The sequence below is a fragment of the Anoplolepis gracilipes genome, chromosome 7, assembly GCF_047496725.1.
Source record: "Anoplolepis gracilipes chromosome 7, ASM4749672v1, whole genome shotgun sequence".
NCBI classification, from domain to species: Eukaryota; Metazoa; Arthropoda; class Insecta; order Hymenoptera; family Formicidae; genus Anoplolepis; species Anoplolepis gracilipes.
This window is the reverse complement of record NC_132976.1, coordinates 1,194,447-1,210,080: the sequence shown is the minus strand read 5'-3', so window position 1 is coordinate 1,210,080 and position 15,634 is coordinate 1,194,447. Positions and strand designations below refer to the sequence as shown.

The following is a 15,634-nucleotide window of genomic DNA, read 5'->3' as shown; positions in this document are numbered from 1 at the left end:
ACACCATCCCCCACACGGCGGCGCGTCGCGGCGCGTCGCGGCGCGCAACCCCCCCGCTGTGTGTCTCGCCCTTTTTCCCTAAAACTCTCCGGCCCGGCCCGCCGCGACGTGCCGTCTCCCCTTGGACGCTGGTCGACGCCGGGCCCGATCAACCGTTGGCCGTAAGAGTTGAGTTGACTCGGGTCGGGTCGGGTCGGGTCGTTCTTGTAATCCGACGACCGACGACGGACCAACCGCTGACCGGCTTAGAGAGAGCCCGCTGGTTAATGTAACTACCGGAATATCATATAGCTACTGGCAATTTCCACACGCCCGACGTTAACCCTTTCACTGTCAAGGGGACGCACGTGACCCGCTGACACGCAAACGCGCGACACGAGACGCGGTGATTTGCGCGACGACCGATTCGGTCGAAAGAAATTTTAGCTAGTTCGCGAATAAAACAACGTTTATAACTTTATTTGACGACAAAAACATTAATAATTTTTTTATTTTTTTTTTTTTCCTTTCCCAGCCACTTTTTCTCGTCAACCTGATAAGGAGATAATAACATTCGTTGTACATTTTGCGCGAAATAATATCTTGACCGCGCTTTGGCAATTTTTACAATTCTATTACGCTATTAACGATCTCTCATTCTATTGTGAATATCCCAGCGAAAGTTGGCACGATTCCAACGAGAAATCTTTATGACAAAAAGTTTTGTAATGTTTGAAGATTTACCATGCTTAATCGTCCAAGTTATTTGCATTAACAACTATTTTATACGGCTATATATATGTATATTATGACATCGAAAGAACAATTATGGGTGAAACGAGAAAACGATTTTATAAAATCCATAGTAAATTCTTTCTATTTCGATTCATATATATCTGTGTTTAATCATGTATTCCCAATATTTGTAAAAGTATTTCATTTTTAGTAATTTGATGTAATTTATAAAGTTCTGACTATGTTATTCAAAGCACATTAGAAATTTCAAAATTCTTAAGAGTTTTAATTCTAAAAAAAAGTCTTTTCTCTCTTTTCGCCGGAAATATTTAGTATTCCTTACAAGTTCTAAACAATCTTCATTGCTCTATCGAAAAGTATAACTCAAATTGATTTTAATTGCAAAATATAAAACATTATTATCAATTGTTACACAACACAAAGCTCTTTCTTTGTATCTCTATTTTTTGCATTTAATCGTAAAATTTATTTTTAAATCAAAAACTCTAAAATTTTTGTGCACTAAAACAACTTTATTAAGTACATTTATGAGAATCTTAAAGATAGAATACAAAACATAGAGATGTATTTCCCTTGAGAGCAAACAAATTATTCCCGATACGCTCTATGGAGTATCGTGCATTGTCATTAGGGAGTCGTTATTAGGTTCGCGATGCAATCGGCATCGTGTATTTATTAGGGTAATGGAGGAACTGTACGGACCAAATGCCTCGCCACGACATGCAGTGCGAAGGAAGGGATGGAACGTGAAACTACGTCAGATCAAGAGCGAGGGAGATGGTGTGCGATGCAAGAAGAAAGACAATAGGAAATGCATAAGCGTTTCACATCGTCTGGATTAATGGAAAAGGATTAATATGTCGAGTTAGACCAACTTTATTGTTTAGTTGCGTAAATCATTTATCAGTAAAGTTTAGATTGGTCCGTGGACATATTTATTAGCTCGATACAAAGTACAATATCTATTGCACTTGAGCTAAATATTTACAAATCCGTAAAGCTAATGCACATCGGACGTTATAAATTTTATTAAAGTATCAATATATTTGACGAGTAGATTTTTCTCCCTCTATTTTATAACAATTAGAAGAAATAAAAAACCTAGCATGTACGAATATTAAAATGTTTTATAGTTAAACGGAGAATTCACGTTTATTCAATGCCTATAAAAAATATGTCAGTATTATTTTTATTAAAGATACAATGACGCACAATAATATATTATAAGCTTAGTTAAAGTTTTATTAAAATTTTTTAAATAAAATCAGACAGAGACAAGGATAAAACAAATACGATAAAACTATATTATTTTCCTTATCGATACAAAATAATTGAAATTCTTGTATTCTGCAAAACCATAAAAGATCACTGTTATAAGTGAAAATCGCTAATAAAACCGACAAAAAAAAAAGATAACTTTTAGGAGGTAGACAAATTGTATAATACAAGTATTCGCTTTCATTGGAAGAGTTTCTGAGAAAAATGAATATTGTTTTCAAAGTCAACAATGTTGTGAACGGATTCATAAAGGTAACACACACAAAAGACAAATAAAGAACAAAGTTACAAATAAAAAACAAGTTACCGAATTTCGCTGAGAAATCGATCGCGCAACGATTTTAGTTTAAAAAGATTTCTAGATTCTAAAAAATTCTCTATCTCTACTTTCTAGTATTGTAATGTCAAATCGTACAACTTGTGCAAGAGATGCGAAGCTTGTATAAATTCAGCTTAAAACTTTAAGAATTATTTTTATATTTATATTCAGAAATAGAATCGTATCACGAGTGATGTATATCTTAATATATCTACAATATCGGAAAAAAAATTCGCCAAAATTATGTCAATTAAATTTTAACACATACATACCTAACACAAGTATTATTTTTAATATAAAGAAAATGTCTAATTATATATATATATAAAAATAATAAATATGCAATTATGTATATAATAAACATTTATTTCTCCCAGAATCTCACGCTGTCCCTAAATTCGAAAATAGAAGGCAAAGTAGCCCGTTGAAATCCATATAGACACCGTGATAATGTCTCCGAAACACGAAGAAGTCGCGTGCTAGATAAAGAGGCATCGCCAATTCAACGAGGATAGAAGGGTTGCGATCGAAGGCGTAAAAGGGAGGGCGCCACCTCGCTGGCAACCTCATTTCCGTCGATGCCACGAACTGATTCCTAGCGATGGCTCTCAAGCCAACACTTACTTGCGATTTTTGAAAATGCTAGACGGTACCGATTTTAATTTAGAAACGACCGGCGCCATAATAATGTATTATTATAAAACGCGATGTGTTGAAGGAATTATGTAGTTGTTAATTTACATTTTTACCGAAAAATAAGGCAGTACTTGGTGAGTCTTCAATGATAAAATAAAATTACATTTTCCCTAATTATAATTTTGTAAGAAAAAAAAAATTAAATAAAATCATTCTAAATTCTCTCATTTATGTTAATAATTTCATTTTGTATATAATTTTTAATTCTTTGATATTGCACAAAGTTTACTTAATAATTTCAAACAACGGGTTAATTAAAACGATCTGACTAGCCAAAATCATTGGATTTATTCACACGACGTTTCAACCATATGGTTGTGGTCCTTTTCAAGCGTAAACGTAAATTAAGAAAGAAAAGAACCACAACCATATGGTCGAAACGTCGTGTGGTCGTTTTAATTAACCCGTTGTTTACAATTAAATACTAGCGATTTTAATCTCTAACTTATAATTAATAATTTCAGTTGTCATTCAATCTGTAGAAAGTTTCTTATAAGTTCTATATAATATTCTTTGTAAATTTTTAATATTCAGTGGATTTAAAACGGGACACTTGGGACTTGTGAAAAAAACTGAAAAGCTTTATATCTTTTAAAGTTAGACAGCTGAAGATGGTGAATATTGAATGATATTCTTTGATGTCATTCAATATTCACCAACAAACTGTATGAAAGTCATAAAAAAACAAATGGACGAACTCTTTGAAAGCGAAACATGGCACGAGAAACTTTCATCAAGACAAAGAATTGACATTACCATGATCAACACGAATATATTGACGTGGTGAATGTAATATCAATAAATAATTGTGATCTTTAGTGATCATCATCACATGACAATCTCTTTCGTCCCGCGGCTATACTTTGATAAAGCAATTTAATTATATTTTAACATCACATTCTCGTGCTACAAGCTCTTTTTTAAAATTAATTATTTAAGATAAAAAATATTACATTATATAAAATAATAAAAGCATAAAAGAATTAAATTTATCGAGGATTAGATTTTGCTATTGTATTACTTTTCTATGCAAGCGGAAGAACTTTAAATATTAGAAAACTTAAAAAAAAAAAAACAGTATATCGAATACAAGATCATTAGATTGTCACCTCTTTTTTCGTTTATCGTAATTTTTATTAAAGAGCTATCGCGTTTCTATTCTTCCTGTAGCAATAAAAGAATCCAACGCAACAGTGACCTAACTCGTCATTTTAAGAAATTAAATGAATTAAATATGACTTTCTTAATTATAAAAAATATTTGCCCAAGTTTTAATAAAAGTCGATTAACCACTACTTTTTCGAATTCTTCATTGTTCTCGTTTTCACATGCAGAATGTATCAGTAACGCGCGTGCAGTTACTGATAAAGACGATTTAATCTCGTTTAATCACTGTCTACGTATATCCAGAACGTTTGAAAGAAATATCATGTTAACGAGGTAAGCCATCATTCATCCTGCACATACATATAATCACACGCAGAAACTCCCCATAGGCCGCACATCACGCACGTGTACTAACTCTGGGAAACTTCGGTCTCCTCCAGAAGGCTCATTTGAAATTCAAATAGCCACATTTTCGTCCACCCCCATGCGACGATGTAGACAGCAATATATTGCCAGCTACTTGGACTGTTAACCCGCGCGATTATCATATTGCTTTGCTAATTGTAAGTCGAATCGCACTTTTTTTAAATACATATATTTTTGATTAAATATATATTATTTCTTTTCATTTCTTACACTCAGCTTGCGTACATCGAGCACAAAAATAATCTCTGATATCGTTCTATATAAATCACGAGGTACATATGTATGTGTCACACGTGTCTCGTATATACTTGTATAAGATTGTATTACGCATAAAATTATACACACAACTGACATCCTTTTTTTCTACGCGTGTAAAACTGTGTATATCGAATAAGCAGATAATTCATAGAATCTTATTTTTTATTTGGGTTTACAAAATATTACATAATATTGTTAGTCATGATGAAAAATTAGAGATAACGCTTACTACAACATAATCAGTAAGGAAAAAAAATTTTGATATCATTTTACGACATTTATACTTAAAAAAACAAATATAAAAACATTATGTATTGTGTCTTATTGTTAGTTAAATTAAAACTAATAATAAAATAATTAATATTAAATCTAAAACTAATTAATAATAAATAAGATCATCTTATATTTTCGATAGTTTGAATGTTTTCACGATGGTGCTTAGATGTATATGAACGTTTTTTTAATTGTACTTTTCGCATACATGTAGAAATATGCAAATACAATCTTCTTGATGATCCTCTACGTTTTCTCGTCAAACGCAATCGCGTAGAAAGTGACTTGGATAGACGCCAAATAACCTCGAACGTAGCTTTCGCTAAGAGCTCGAAAATCACTCGTAATTAATTCCGCGTTAAAAAAATAAAAAGAAAATGTATCTTCTTGTCGAGTCTTTGCAGAATCGCGATCATGACATACTTTACCTCTGACATACTTTCGCCGTTACCTGTTTGGTTCGTTTTTCATTTCTAATCCAATCGAAAGAGAGAAAGAGGCAGCAATTTTTCTCGTTTGAAACTTGAAAATTACATATATTAATTAGGTCGTTTTGCTTCGATATCGTTGTTGTGATAAATGATAAAACGTTATCATTAACGTGCAAATAAAGTTATATATATATATATATATATATATATATATATATATATTATAAAAAAATGTTGAAAAAAATCAATTTTTTTAAATATACGTGATAAAATGTATCACGCTACTGCTTCCAAACATCAATATTATGTGATAAATTTTCCATCATTGAGTAACATGGCAATCAAGTTTTGCAAACGTAGTGTACATTTCATTTACTTGTATAATGATAAATATTATTATAGAATGTTCAAAGTACGCGGTATCAATTCATAAAATTTTTATGCCACTTTCTTTCTTTGAAAACTTTCTTTCGATATAGAATATCTTATAGAAATATACTATTATTTGCATATGATTACGAGACAGCTGGCACGATGGTGACGTGTTGCATTAATCTGAATATATCTTCTTACAAGAGAGAACAACAAAGCAATTCTTCCTTGAAAAATAAACCTCGTTCTGGAAATATTACTCTACAAATGCAGCAACATAACAGGCCGTATCGCTACCGTATTTCGCCGCGCAAACAAATAAAGCTACAACTGCGGAGCTGTATATTCCGCGGTGTATCTTTACGAGTGTGCATATCCATGATACACACGTAAAATCAAATATCTCTCACATTTGATGACATCCTGTATATCACACGTCGGGCAACTACTGAGTATAATTTAATATTTAAAATATCGACCGGACAAAAAAAAAAGGAGAACCGATCTCGAGATGCCACGGCGAAGGTCGAGGTTGGCCATAGCGTGGCTGAGCAAAGGAAATCAAGGATGGCAGATTCGCCGGAGGGAGGCGAAGGGTAAATCGCACGCGATTCGGCGATTTGCACATTCGCACAGTCGCGTTTGGACGGAAATAAAGTTACCTTTTTTGTCTTGCCCCGCAAGAGTTTGCGCTTTTAAACGGAAATTCGATATGTATCCGAAGTTGCGTGCGCCGCCAAAGACGGCGTATTAACCCAGATTTTTCGCATTTTGTGCTTCTCGGAGAAATATGCGAATGGTTATGCTCGTTGGGAAGAAAATCGGCGAGATTCAATCGACGTAACATGTATCGTTAAACAATGTATCTACAGGGTGTAACAGAGCGCTCGTATCAGGCGTTCTTTTTTTTCAAAACGATTTGTCGTAGCAAGTTGGGGAAAAATTTTTATAAAGTCCCAGTGAAGAATCGAATGGTGACATTTGCGTTTTCCGAAAAAGCCGGGAAATCGGAAAAATAAGTGTAAACTTCATTATTTTAAATGGGAAGGGGGTTCGAGTGAGGTACCATTGGATAGGACTTTTAAAAAGAAACAACTTTAGGAAAAATTTTTTAATTCGTTTCACCAATTAAAAAAAATGCAAATAATTAATTTTTATTCACAAATGTTCAAATTCCTTCCAGTGACTTTCAAATAAAACATAAACATTGTAACTCATGTTACGATGTTTATTTTTCTTGCTCAAAGTCAATATAATTTAATCTTATTGTAGATTTCTGTTATAAACATTACATTAAATTCTTCTTCAAAGTGAGATTTCGCGTTGTGTGGAATAAAATTTGAAATTTTTCCTTAACGCAAAAGTTGATTTATTTTTTACATTTATTTTTAATATTTTCATTATGATGTTCAGCAATGAGGAAGCTTTTGATATATTAATGGTGTTAGGGGATATTCCATACAATGCGAAATCTCACTGTAAAATAAAGAGGATTTTAATGTAATGTTTACAACATAAATTTACAATAAAATTAAATTACATTGTCCCTGAGCAAGAAAAATAAACATCGTAACACGAATTACAATGTTTATGTTTTATTTGAAAGTCAAAGGAAGGAATTCGAGTATTTGTAAATGAAAATTAATTATTTGCATTTTTTTAATTGATTGAACGGATTAAAAAATTTTCCTATCCAATGATACCCCATTCGACCCCCTTCCCATTTGAAATAATAAAGTTTATACCCATTTTTCCGGCTTTTCTAGGAAACGCAAATTATTCGATTCTCTTCACTGGAGCTTTTGTCATAAAAATTTTTCCCCAACTTGCTACGTCGTTTAGAAAAAAAAACGCCTGATACGAGCGCTCTGTTACACCCTGTATAGCGAAATCTCTTGGTATTTTCGATTCGACAACGAAACCTGTGAGAACTTAAAAATTTCCCACTTTTGTGATCATAAAAGATATACTTGTTCCAAAACAAAATTTTCTTACATAATTGCAAAGTGAATTTTTCAATAACTAATAATAAACGATTTAAATTAGTGTCTAAGTAAATGCGTTTTTAGAATGCATTTAAACATACACGCTAAGATTCTTTCAACATTTGTGTGTGTGTATGAATATAAAAAATTTGATTCTATTAGTAAATGTAATTGCTATCTAAAAACACGATGAGATATTGATAAAACGAAAATCTCAAATAGGTGAATATTTATATAAAGAAATTTGTATTTTAAATTTCGTATTGTTAATCAAATTGCTAAGTAATTACAATCAGTAATTGCAAACTAATTTCTTGTTTACTATTTTAATATTGTTAAAATTGTGTGCATTCTCGCTTTTATTGTCAATTATATGTATGTATGTATAATTTGTTAATAATTGTTATACATTTTACGCATAAATAATTTATCATGTCGCGATTCAGAATGCACAGAATCGCTTATCTTGACTATACGTTCATCATTTCGCACATGAATATCATTATAATGTATGAGTACGAAGTGCTATTTATGTTCTACAAACACCTATAAGCGTAGTATACACATTTGAAACAATTTTACAATCTACTAATACAACCTTTGCACTCTACTACTAGCGTGATCTTGATGCAATTGTGCCAGTTAAACTAACGCATATACGCGTAATAAACACGAAAGTTTTCTACTGCAATGATACTGTTGAAATCTGCTTTTGTATCCGAATATATATTGTGTTTATTCTCACTTTTATTATTAATTACATATACAGTCGGACCTCTTATCCTACGACATTTTCGGTCCGGAATCTTCCCCTTAAACCTCTGATCCTACGACAAGAATTCGAGAATGGGGGTATAATTCCCCTTTCGCGGTCGTTTTTTGTCGTAGGATAAGAGGTTTCGTAGCATAAGAGGGTAGGATAAGAGATCCGACTGTAACTCGTTAATTGTTTATTTTCAACATGAATGAGCAAAAACGCTTGCTTTTACTGTATTTGTCATATCTGTCTTACAAAGATATTCTAATCAGAGTCAATTTAACTTCAAGGTTAAAAATAGATACAGGCAGTTGTTAACAAAATTTTGTTTTGATCTTTAAGCCTGGCTCATAAGGATTGGTAATGTTGAACTGACTGTCTGCAGTCTGAATGCATGATAACATTTTACAGTGTAATGCTGCGTGTAGTATACTGTATGTTAGAATATTGCACTGTGTATGTGTCGCGAAAAGTAGTGGGGGGTAGTCAACATTAAGTCAGCAAATAATACATAGAATTCTATAATACATTTACTGGTTTTTGGTCTCTCACAGATACTTCGTGTCGCGTGTTACAGTCGCGGATATTGTTCTTGCGTTTAACGAAATGAAGATTCTACGATCGTCGATTTTTGTGCGTACATTTCTGAATCGGTGCATTAATGGATCGCCAAAAATTCACCTCGGAAAAATGATACAACGTCGATGCTACGCGACCGCGATCAAATTAAAAGTGGATTCACAGAATGTAGTGAGCAGCGGATTGCCCAATGTGAGCGGTTTCGAAAATATTTATTTACACGATTTGATTTGGGAGAAGATGGAGAGATGGCCTAATCACACTGCTTTGGTACGTGATTCAAGTGTAATAATATAAAATTGTAAAAAATATACGAGAGTAATAATAGTATTTTTCCCCACTATAGTAAAAAATATATTAAAGAATTTTTAAATACATGAAAAATATATTTCTCATTTTATCATTAAATCATAAAAATCTATTATCAAACGGTGGCAACAAATATTGTTAAAAATTTCAAAGAATACCTATATCGACTATTCAAACATTGATTATGAGAAAACTGATATCTCTCTGTAACGAAAAAAGGAACCAAATGTCGCTTATATAAATTTATATTCTCTTACTGTTTGCATGTAAAACGCAATATAAACTGTTAAAGAATTACATATCTAAAATAACAAAAAATCTATTAAGCTTAAAATTAGACTTTTCATATTTGTAAATTTTTCAAATATTATAATATAATATAATATAAGAATTGATATCAGTTATATTAAGTAATGCGTCACACAATATTAAATAACAAAATTACATATGCAATTAATGTCTGACCTTTTGTATAATTTCAGCTTTGCTTAGATACTGGTAGATCGTATACGTACAGTCAATTGAGAAAATCATGCGGCAGACTAGCAACGAGTTTGAGAAAAAGCAAACTCTTACCAGGGGATACCATCGCCATTATTTTGCCAAATATTCCAGAATTTGCCATGATAGTATTAGCGGCAAACGAAGCTGGTTTGCGAGTAAGACTAAATTATATATTTAAAAATATTTCTATACGCGCACATATATTATATAGAAATCGTCCATAATGAATAAGAAATTTTTCTTGTTGAAATGAGCAAACAAAATATAGTTTATTTATAAGTATTATATCATATTTACTTGATAACATATTTAAAAATATTTCTATACGCGCGCATATATTATATAGAAATCGTCCATAATAAATAAGAAATTTTCTTTGTTGAAATAAGCAAACAAAATACAGTTTATTTATAAATATTATATCATATTTACTTGATAAAATTTTCGCGAGCTAAATTATTTCACATCCTATAATAAATTGTCTTTATTAATTACATAGTTTTCTCGAAAAAAATCACTTAAATATAAAAAAAATATATATTTATTTCATTATATAATATTTACGTAAATTCGTTAAAATCGAAAATAGCTTTAGAATTTGTTTATGTTTATATATACTGTATATTTACTTCGTGCATATTGACTTTGTATAATAGTGCATGTATGATTAACATGCTAACGTTTTTTCTTTTTTAACATTTAATAACGATACATCGGTGAAAAAATTGAATACATAATCAAATAGCCATTCTAACTTGCAAACTTCTTTTCTTAACATTTGTTTAAACATTTTCAATATACTTATTTACTTCAAACAAAATTATTTGCTTGCTGATTATATTATCATTCATTAAGTAGTAGTTTATACGTTCTGTAACACAAAAAGTTAATTAGAATATCCTTAAAAAATTTGGAAAATGTAATATGACAAAACACTTGAATCTGTTTAAAATAAGGAAAAAAACATAGCAAAAAAATATTCGCAATAAATATTAATGTGCAACAAAATTAAAATTAACGTTCGTCACATTTAAATAAGATATTTATTAACATTACTTACTAGCTGATTATATTATCATTCATTAAGTAGTTTATACGTTCCGTAACACAAAAAGGTAATTAGAATATCCTTAAAAATTTTGAAACACGTAATATGACAAGGACACTTGAATTTGTTTAAAATAAGAAAAAAAATATAGCAAAAAAATATTCGCAATAAATATTATTGTGCAACAAAATCAAAATTAACGTTCGTCTCATTTAAATACGATATTTATTAAAAGAATATAATTTAGAGAAATATTCATTAAAACTTCTAAAATATTCGTCACGCTACATAAGCAGAATTGTTATATCAAAAATTGAATTTTTCTCTTTCTTCTTTTTAGACAACGCTAATTAATCCTGCATATACAACATACGAGATAAAAAACCAAGTGGAAAATGCAGATGTTCAGGCGATTTTCACATTTCCGGCCAAATACGCTGATGTCAACGCGAGTATAAAGAACAATTTGAAGATAAAATTGCCTATCGTTATCGTAAATGGCGGCAATGACAACGCCTTGATTGCGGGAACCATCAAATTCGACGATCTCGTACGCGATGACATCGAGGAATTTTCAGTTAGTCAGAAAATCGATATCAATTACGAAGATACGATACTTATGCCTTATTCCAGCGGTACGACTGGTCTGCCGAAAAGTATCGAAAACAGTAACAGGTGCGATCTGATAATATATATCAAGCATTTGAATTAAACGCATAAATATATAGGTACTAACAATGAAAGGTACAGAATTGTCCCCCTCCGATTTTAATGCGCTTTGAATATGTTGTAGTCTAGGTCAAAGTAGGAGACACGTATTTTTTTTATACGTGCCCATACGGCTGTTAAAGGGATGAAACACCTTCTTGAAAAAAAAAAAGTTTTTATATTTCTGAACGAGTACCGTCAAAACGATAAGAGAATTATAAAAAAAAGTTTCCAATAAATGTTTTACGCTTTTTAATGTACTTTAAAACTGCATAATCAGATTTTTCAAAAAATGAAGGAGGGAAGGAGGAAAAATTTCGAAAAATATGATTATGCAGTTTTAAAATCCATTAAAAACCATAAAACTTTTATTGGAAACTTTTTTTTATATCTTTTACCGTTTCGACCGTATATTTGCTCATAAATATAAAAACCGATTTTTCTCAAGAGAGTGTTTCACCCCCTTAACAGCCATCTGGGCACGTATAAAGAAATACGTGTCTCCTATTTTGATTTAGACTACAACATATTCAAAGTGTATTAAAAATCCAAGGGAGAAGAAAATGTACCTATAGGTGTATTATTATCTGATCTTATGAATGATTGTAAAAATAATGTTGTAGGAATATTGTGGCAAATATTCTTCAAACTATAAATCCGGCAACCTTCACCGGAATAGAAGCAACTGAACATTATCAAGATATTATACCGCTGATGTTACCAATGTTTCACATTTACGGCTTAATAATTATTATGTATTGCTATTTGCGGTATGTGTTAACACATATAAATTTATTCATTCGCAATAGTAATATATTAACGCCTAAATATATTCAATTCAGTATTTATTCACTGTTAAATGTAATTGTTTAAAGTACATTGCCAAAAAAAATAATGTTGAATCAACAACGTTATCATAGTTGAAATTTATTTTATTAATTCAATAACATTATTAATCAAATCAATACATGGCGTGTTATTAATTTGATTAATTAATTTGTTATTGAATTAATAAAATAAATTTCAACTATGATAATGTTGTTGATTCAATATTTTTTTTCAGTGTATCAATTTTTCTTTTTTACGATAACATTTGAAAAAATTAAATTTATTATAATGTTATATAACGACATATAGGATAGGTGGTAAGCTGGTGTGCATGCCGCAATTTTCCATGAATAATCTCATAAAACTGTTGGAAGAACATCGATGTACGGTACTACATACGGTACCACCGATCGTACAGATGATGGCGTATGATCAGCGGATAACATCGCGTCATGTTGAGTCTATAAAGTTAATACTGTCAGGAGCTGCGCCGCTCGGAGAAGAGTCTATCGCCAAGTTTCAAAGTCGCGTCAGTAATTCTGTGAATTTTGTTCAAGGGTAAGCGATATCACAGTTATAAAAAAAAAATACGTCTGTGTAACAATATAATAAAATTTGCAACTTGCGTGCAGATACGGCGCGTCAGAATTATCGCCGCTCTGCACTATAAGTTTAGACGCACCATCCTTATCATCCGGGTATCTGATTCCAAACACACAGTTGAGAATTGTAGGCACGCGACAGGATAATCTCGGTAGAAATTTAATTCCGGGCGAAGTCGGAGAGATATACATACGAGGTCCGCAAGTAATGAAGGGATATTACAAAAATCCGCAGGCTACGGCGGATAGTATGGACGGAGATTGGTTCAAGACTGGCGATTTAGGATGTTACACCGAACACGGTAAGCAGGATTTAATTTGGATTGAAAACTTGGAAAACATCAGACGCAACATTTACGTTTTAAAACGTGATAATATACTTTTACAGGCCTATATATAAAAGGACGATTGAAGGATATGATAAAGGTAAAAGGATATCAAGTGTCGCCGACCGAACTGGAAGAAGTAATTCGCGGTTGTGACAACATACAAGATGTTGCTGTCATTGGTGTCGCACACGATAAATACGGCGAAATTCCAAAAGCATTTGTAGTTCCTAAGTCGGGCGTAACAATTGATGAAGACAAACTCAAAGAATATGTAGCTGGACGTGTAACCAAATTCAAGCATTTGGGATATGTACAAGTTGTAGAAAGTATACCAAAATCTGCAGCTGGAAAGATTCTTCGAAGAGAGCTTCAAAAGTTGTAACGCACTTTTCAAATATCGAGTTTCATACTCGAACTAATAGTAAGGAATTTGTTTATTATATTATATTATCGATAAACGCTCAAGAAATATCGGTTCATATATGTATTTATATTAAGATTAACACTAACAAAAAAATATTTATTATGACAAAAAATCTATCGATAAAAGATATAGTTATTTATTTACACGCTAATTAAGTTATTTTTTAGATTTATTCGCCCCACCTTGCGGGGATTCTTCATTTTCCAAAAGAGTACTTGTAATTCCAGCTTTCTTTAATTCTTCAATAAGCTCACCATTCTTGTGCATTTCTAACAGTATGTCACAGCCACCCACAAAGTCACCATTTATATATACCTGAGGTATTGTGGGCCAATTGGAAAAGTCTTTTATACCTGAGTAATTAATATTAATACACATTTAAAAGTGATATTAGTAATAATATTACGAATATTAAGAGAGAGAGTATTTCATTTATTTTTATAAATCCTTGGAAAGATTTATAAAAATTATACAAATTATATATATATATTGCAAATATTTTTTTTAAATATTTTTTCTTATGATATGTATATTTTTTATAATAATAAAAAGTTATATACATTCTTCTTGTAAAATATTGCATGAATATGTGAGTGTGTGTGTGAGAGAAAGAGAAAGCGAAAGAAAGCTCAATATATACTTAACATAGTTATAAATATTTGTAACAATTTACCTTGTCTGAGTTTTTCATCTTTAAGAACATCGTGAGCGTCGTACGTAACACCATGCATTCGTAATATTTGAACCACTGCGTTGCTAAATCCACATCTTGGTTCTTCCGGTATGCCTTTCATAAAGACAACTACTTTATTTTTCTGCAAGAATTAATCTGCATATAGTAATAAATATTGCACATTGATAATATATTTATATAACATAAGAAAAACAAAAAATTACTTTTGATAATAAGATTGCTCAATGTTTTGTTTTCTATATAAAAATACTTTTATATAGAAATATAAGCTGACTTACCAAAATGCATTTAATTATTTTATATAGAAATATAAGCTGACTTACTGAAATACATTTAATTGTTTTTACATAAAATAACGTACATCAAGCTAGAAATATCTTATGTAATGAATAAAAAAATATACAAAAACATATCAATCATACTTACTTTAACGAGGTTGCCGATCTCGTCGAGCTTCGCGCTAAAATTTCTAACGATAAAAGAACATCTCGCTCCAAAACGCAACATGTTTTAATTTATATCACTAAAAAACACACTTTACCGATTAATTTCAATTTTTGGTTTAACTACCCTGAAAAGGTTATGTACATACTGCCTGTCAGCTCAGCTGTTTCTTATTTACACGCGGTCTAAAGTCCTAAGTGGCGCCATCGTGCGATGTAATCGCAAAGTTCGTAGCCGAAATTTTCCCGCAAATTTTAAAGAAAATATTTCCTTAAAAATATGTATTTTGAATTAAATTTTAAATTGTATGGTGTGTATGTATACGACACAGCAAACTTTATATTGGAATGCTCAGTTTCTTTGTCCACTTATCTCGTTTTTAACAAAGAATTAGGCAATCAAGTATAGTACAGAATCCTAATACATGAGCAACAACATGCGAAAAACATGCATTTTCTTTGCCGAAAAAGAAATATCGCATATGTTTATCGAAAATAAATATATTAAATTTAAGTTGCACTTTTAAAA

The 15,634-nt window shown here is 31.3% G+C and overlaps 2 protein-coding genes across 3 annotated transcripts; one reads left to right on the top strand and one right to left on the bottom strand.

Moving 5' to 3' along the window:
* The first annotated feature begins 8,551 nt into the window (after nt 1-8,551).
* On the top strand, nt 8,552-13,926 carry LOC140667840 (uncharacterized). 2 transcript variants are annotated; one of them, XM_072896120.1, is made up of 8 exons: nt 8,552-8,611; nt 9,192-9,486; nt 10,008-10,184; nt 11,418-11,752; nt 12,409-12,555; nt 12,923-13,171; nt 13,246-13,517; nt 13,604-13,926. In XM_072896120.1, the coding sequence occupies exons 1-8, from the start codon at nt 8,571-8,573 to the stop codon at nt 13,924-13,926; spliced, it is 1,839 nt and encodes a 612-aa protein (XP_072752221.1). In that variant the 5' UTR covers nt 8,552-8,570. The 2 variants fall into 2 exon arrangements, with proteins under 2 accessions (XP_072752221.1, XP_072752220.1); XM_072896119.1 differs by lacking the exon at nt 8,552-8,611 and adding an exon at nt 9,038-9,093.
* Nucleotides 13,927-13,964: 38 nt separating this feature from the next.
* Grx5 (Glutaredoxin 5) lies at nt 13,965-15,274 on the bottom strand. Its single transcript, XM_072896121.1, has 3 exons — nt 15,089-15,274; nt 14,642-14,783; nt 13,965-14,321 (listed from the first exon to the last, which is right to left on the bottom strand). Exons 1-3 carry the CDS (start codon nt 15,167-15,169, stop codon nt 14,125-14,127), a joined length of 420 nt encoding a protein of 139 aa, XP_072752222.1. The 5' UTR covers nt 15,170-15,274; the 3' UTR covers nt 13,965-14,124.
* Nucleotides 15,275-15,634: the final 360 nt, after the last annotated feature.

Coding starts and splice junctions, on each gene's coding strand:
- LOC140667840 (XM_072896120.1), top strand. CDS start 8,571: ATGATACTGTTGAAATCTGCTTTTGTATCCGAATATATATT. Junction 12,556..12,922: donor ATTATGTATTGCTATTTGCG/GTATGTGTTAAC, acceptor AACGACATATAG/GATAGGTGGTAAGCTGGTGT. Junction 13,518..13,603: donor AGGATGTTACACCGAACACG/GTAAGCAGGATT, acceptor ATACTTTTACAG/GCCTATATATAAAAGGACGA.
- Grx5 (XM_072896121.1), bottom strand. CDS start 15,169: ATGTTGCGTTTTGGAGCGAGATGTTCTTTTATCGTTAGAAATTTTAGC. Junction 14,784..15,088: donor AGATCGGCAACCTCGTTAAA/GTAAGTATGATT, acceptor TAATTCTTGCAG/AAAAATAAAGTAGTTGTCTT. Junction 14,322..14,641: donor AGATGAAAAACTCAGACAAG/GTAAATTGTTAC, acceptor TTAATTACTCAG/GTATAAAAGACTTTTCCAAT.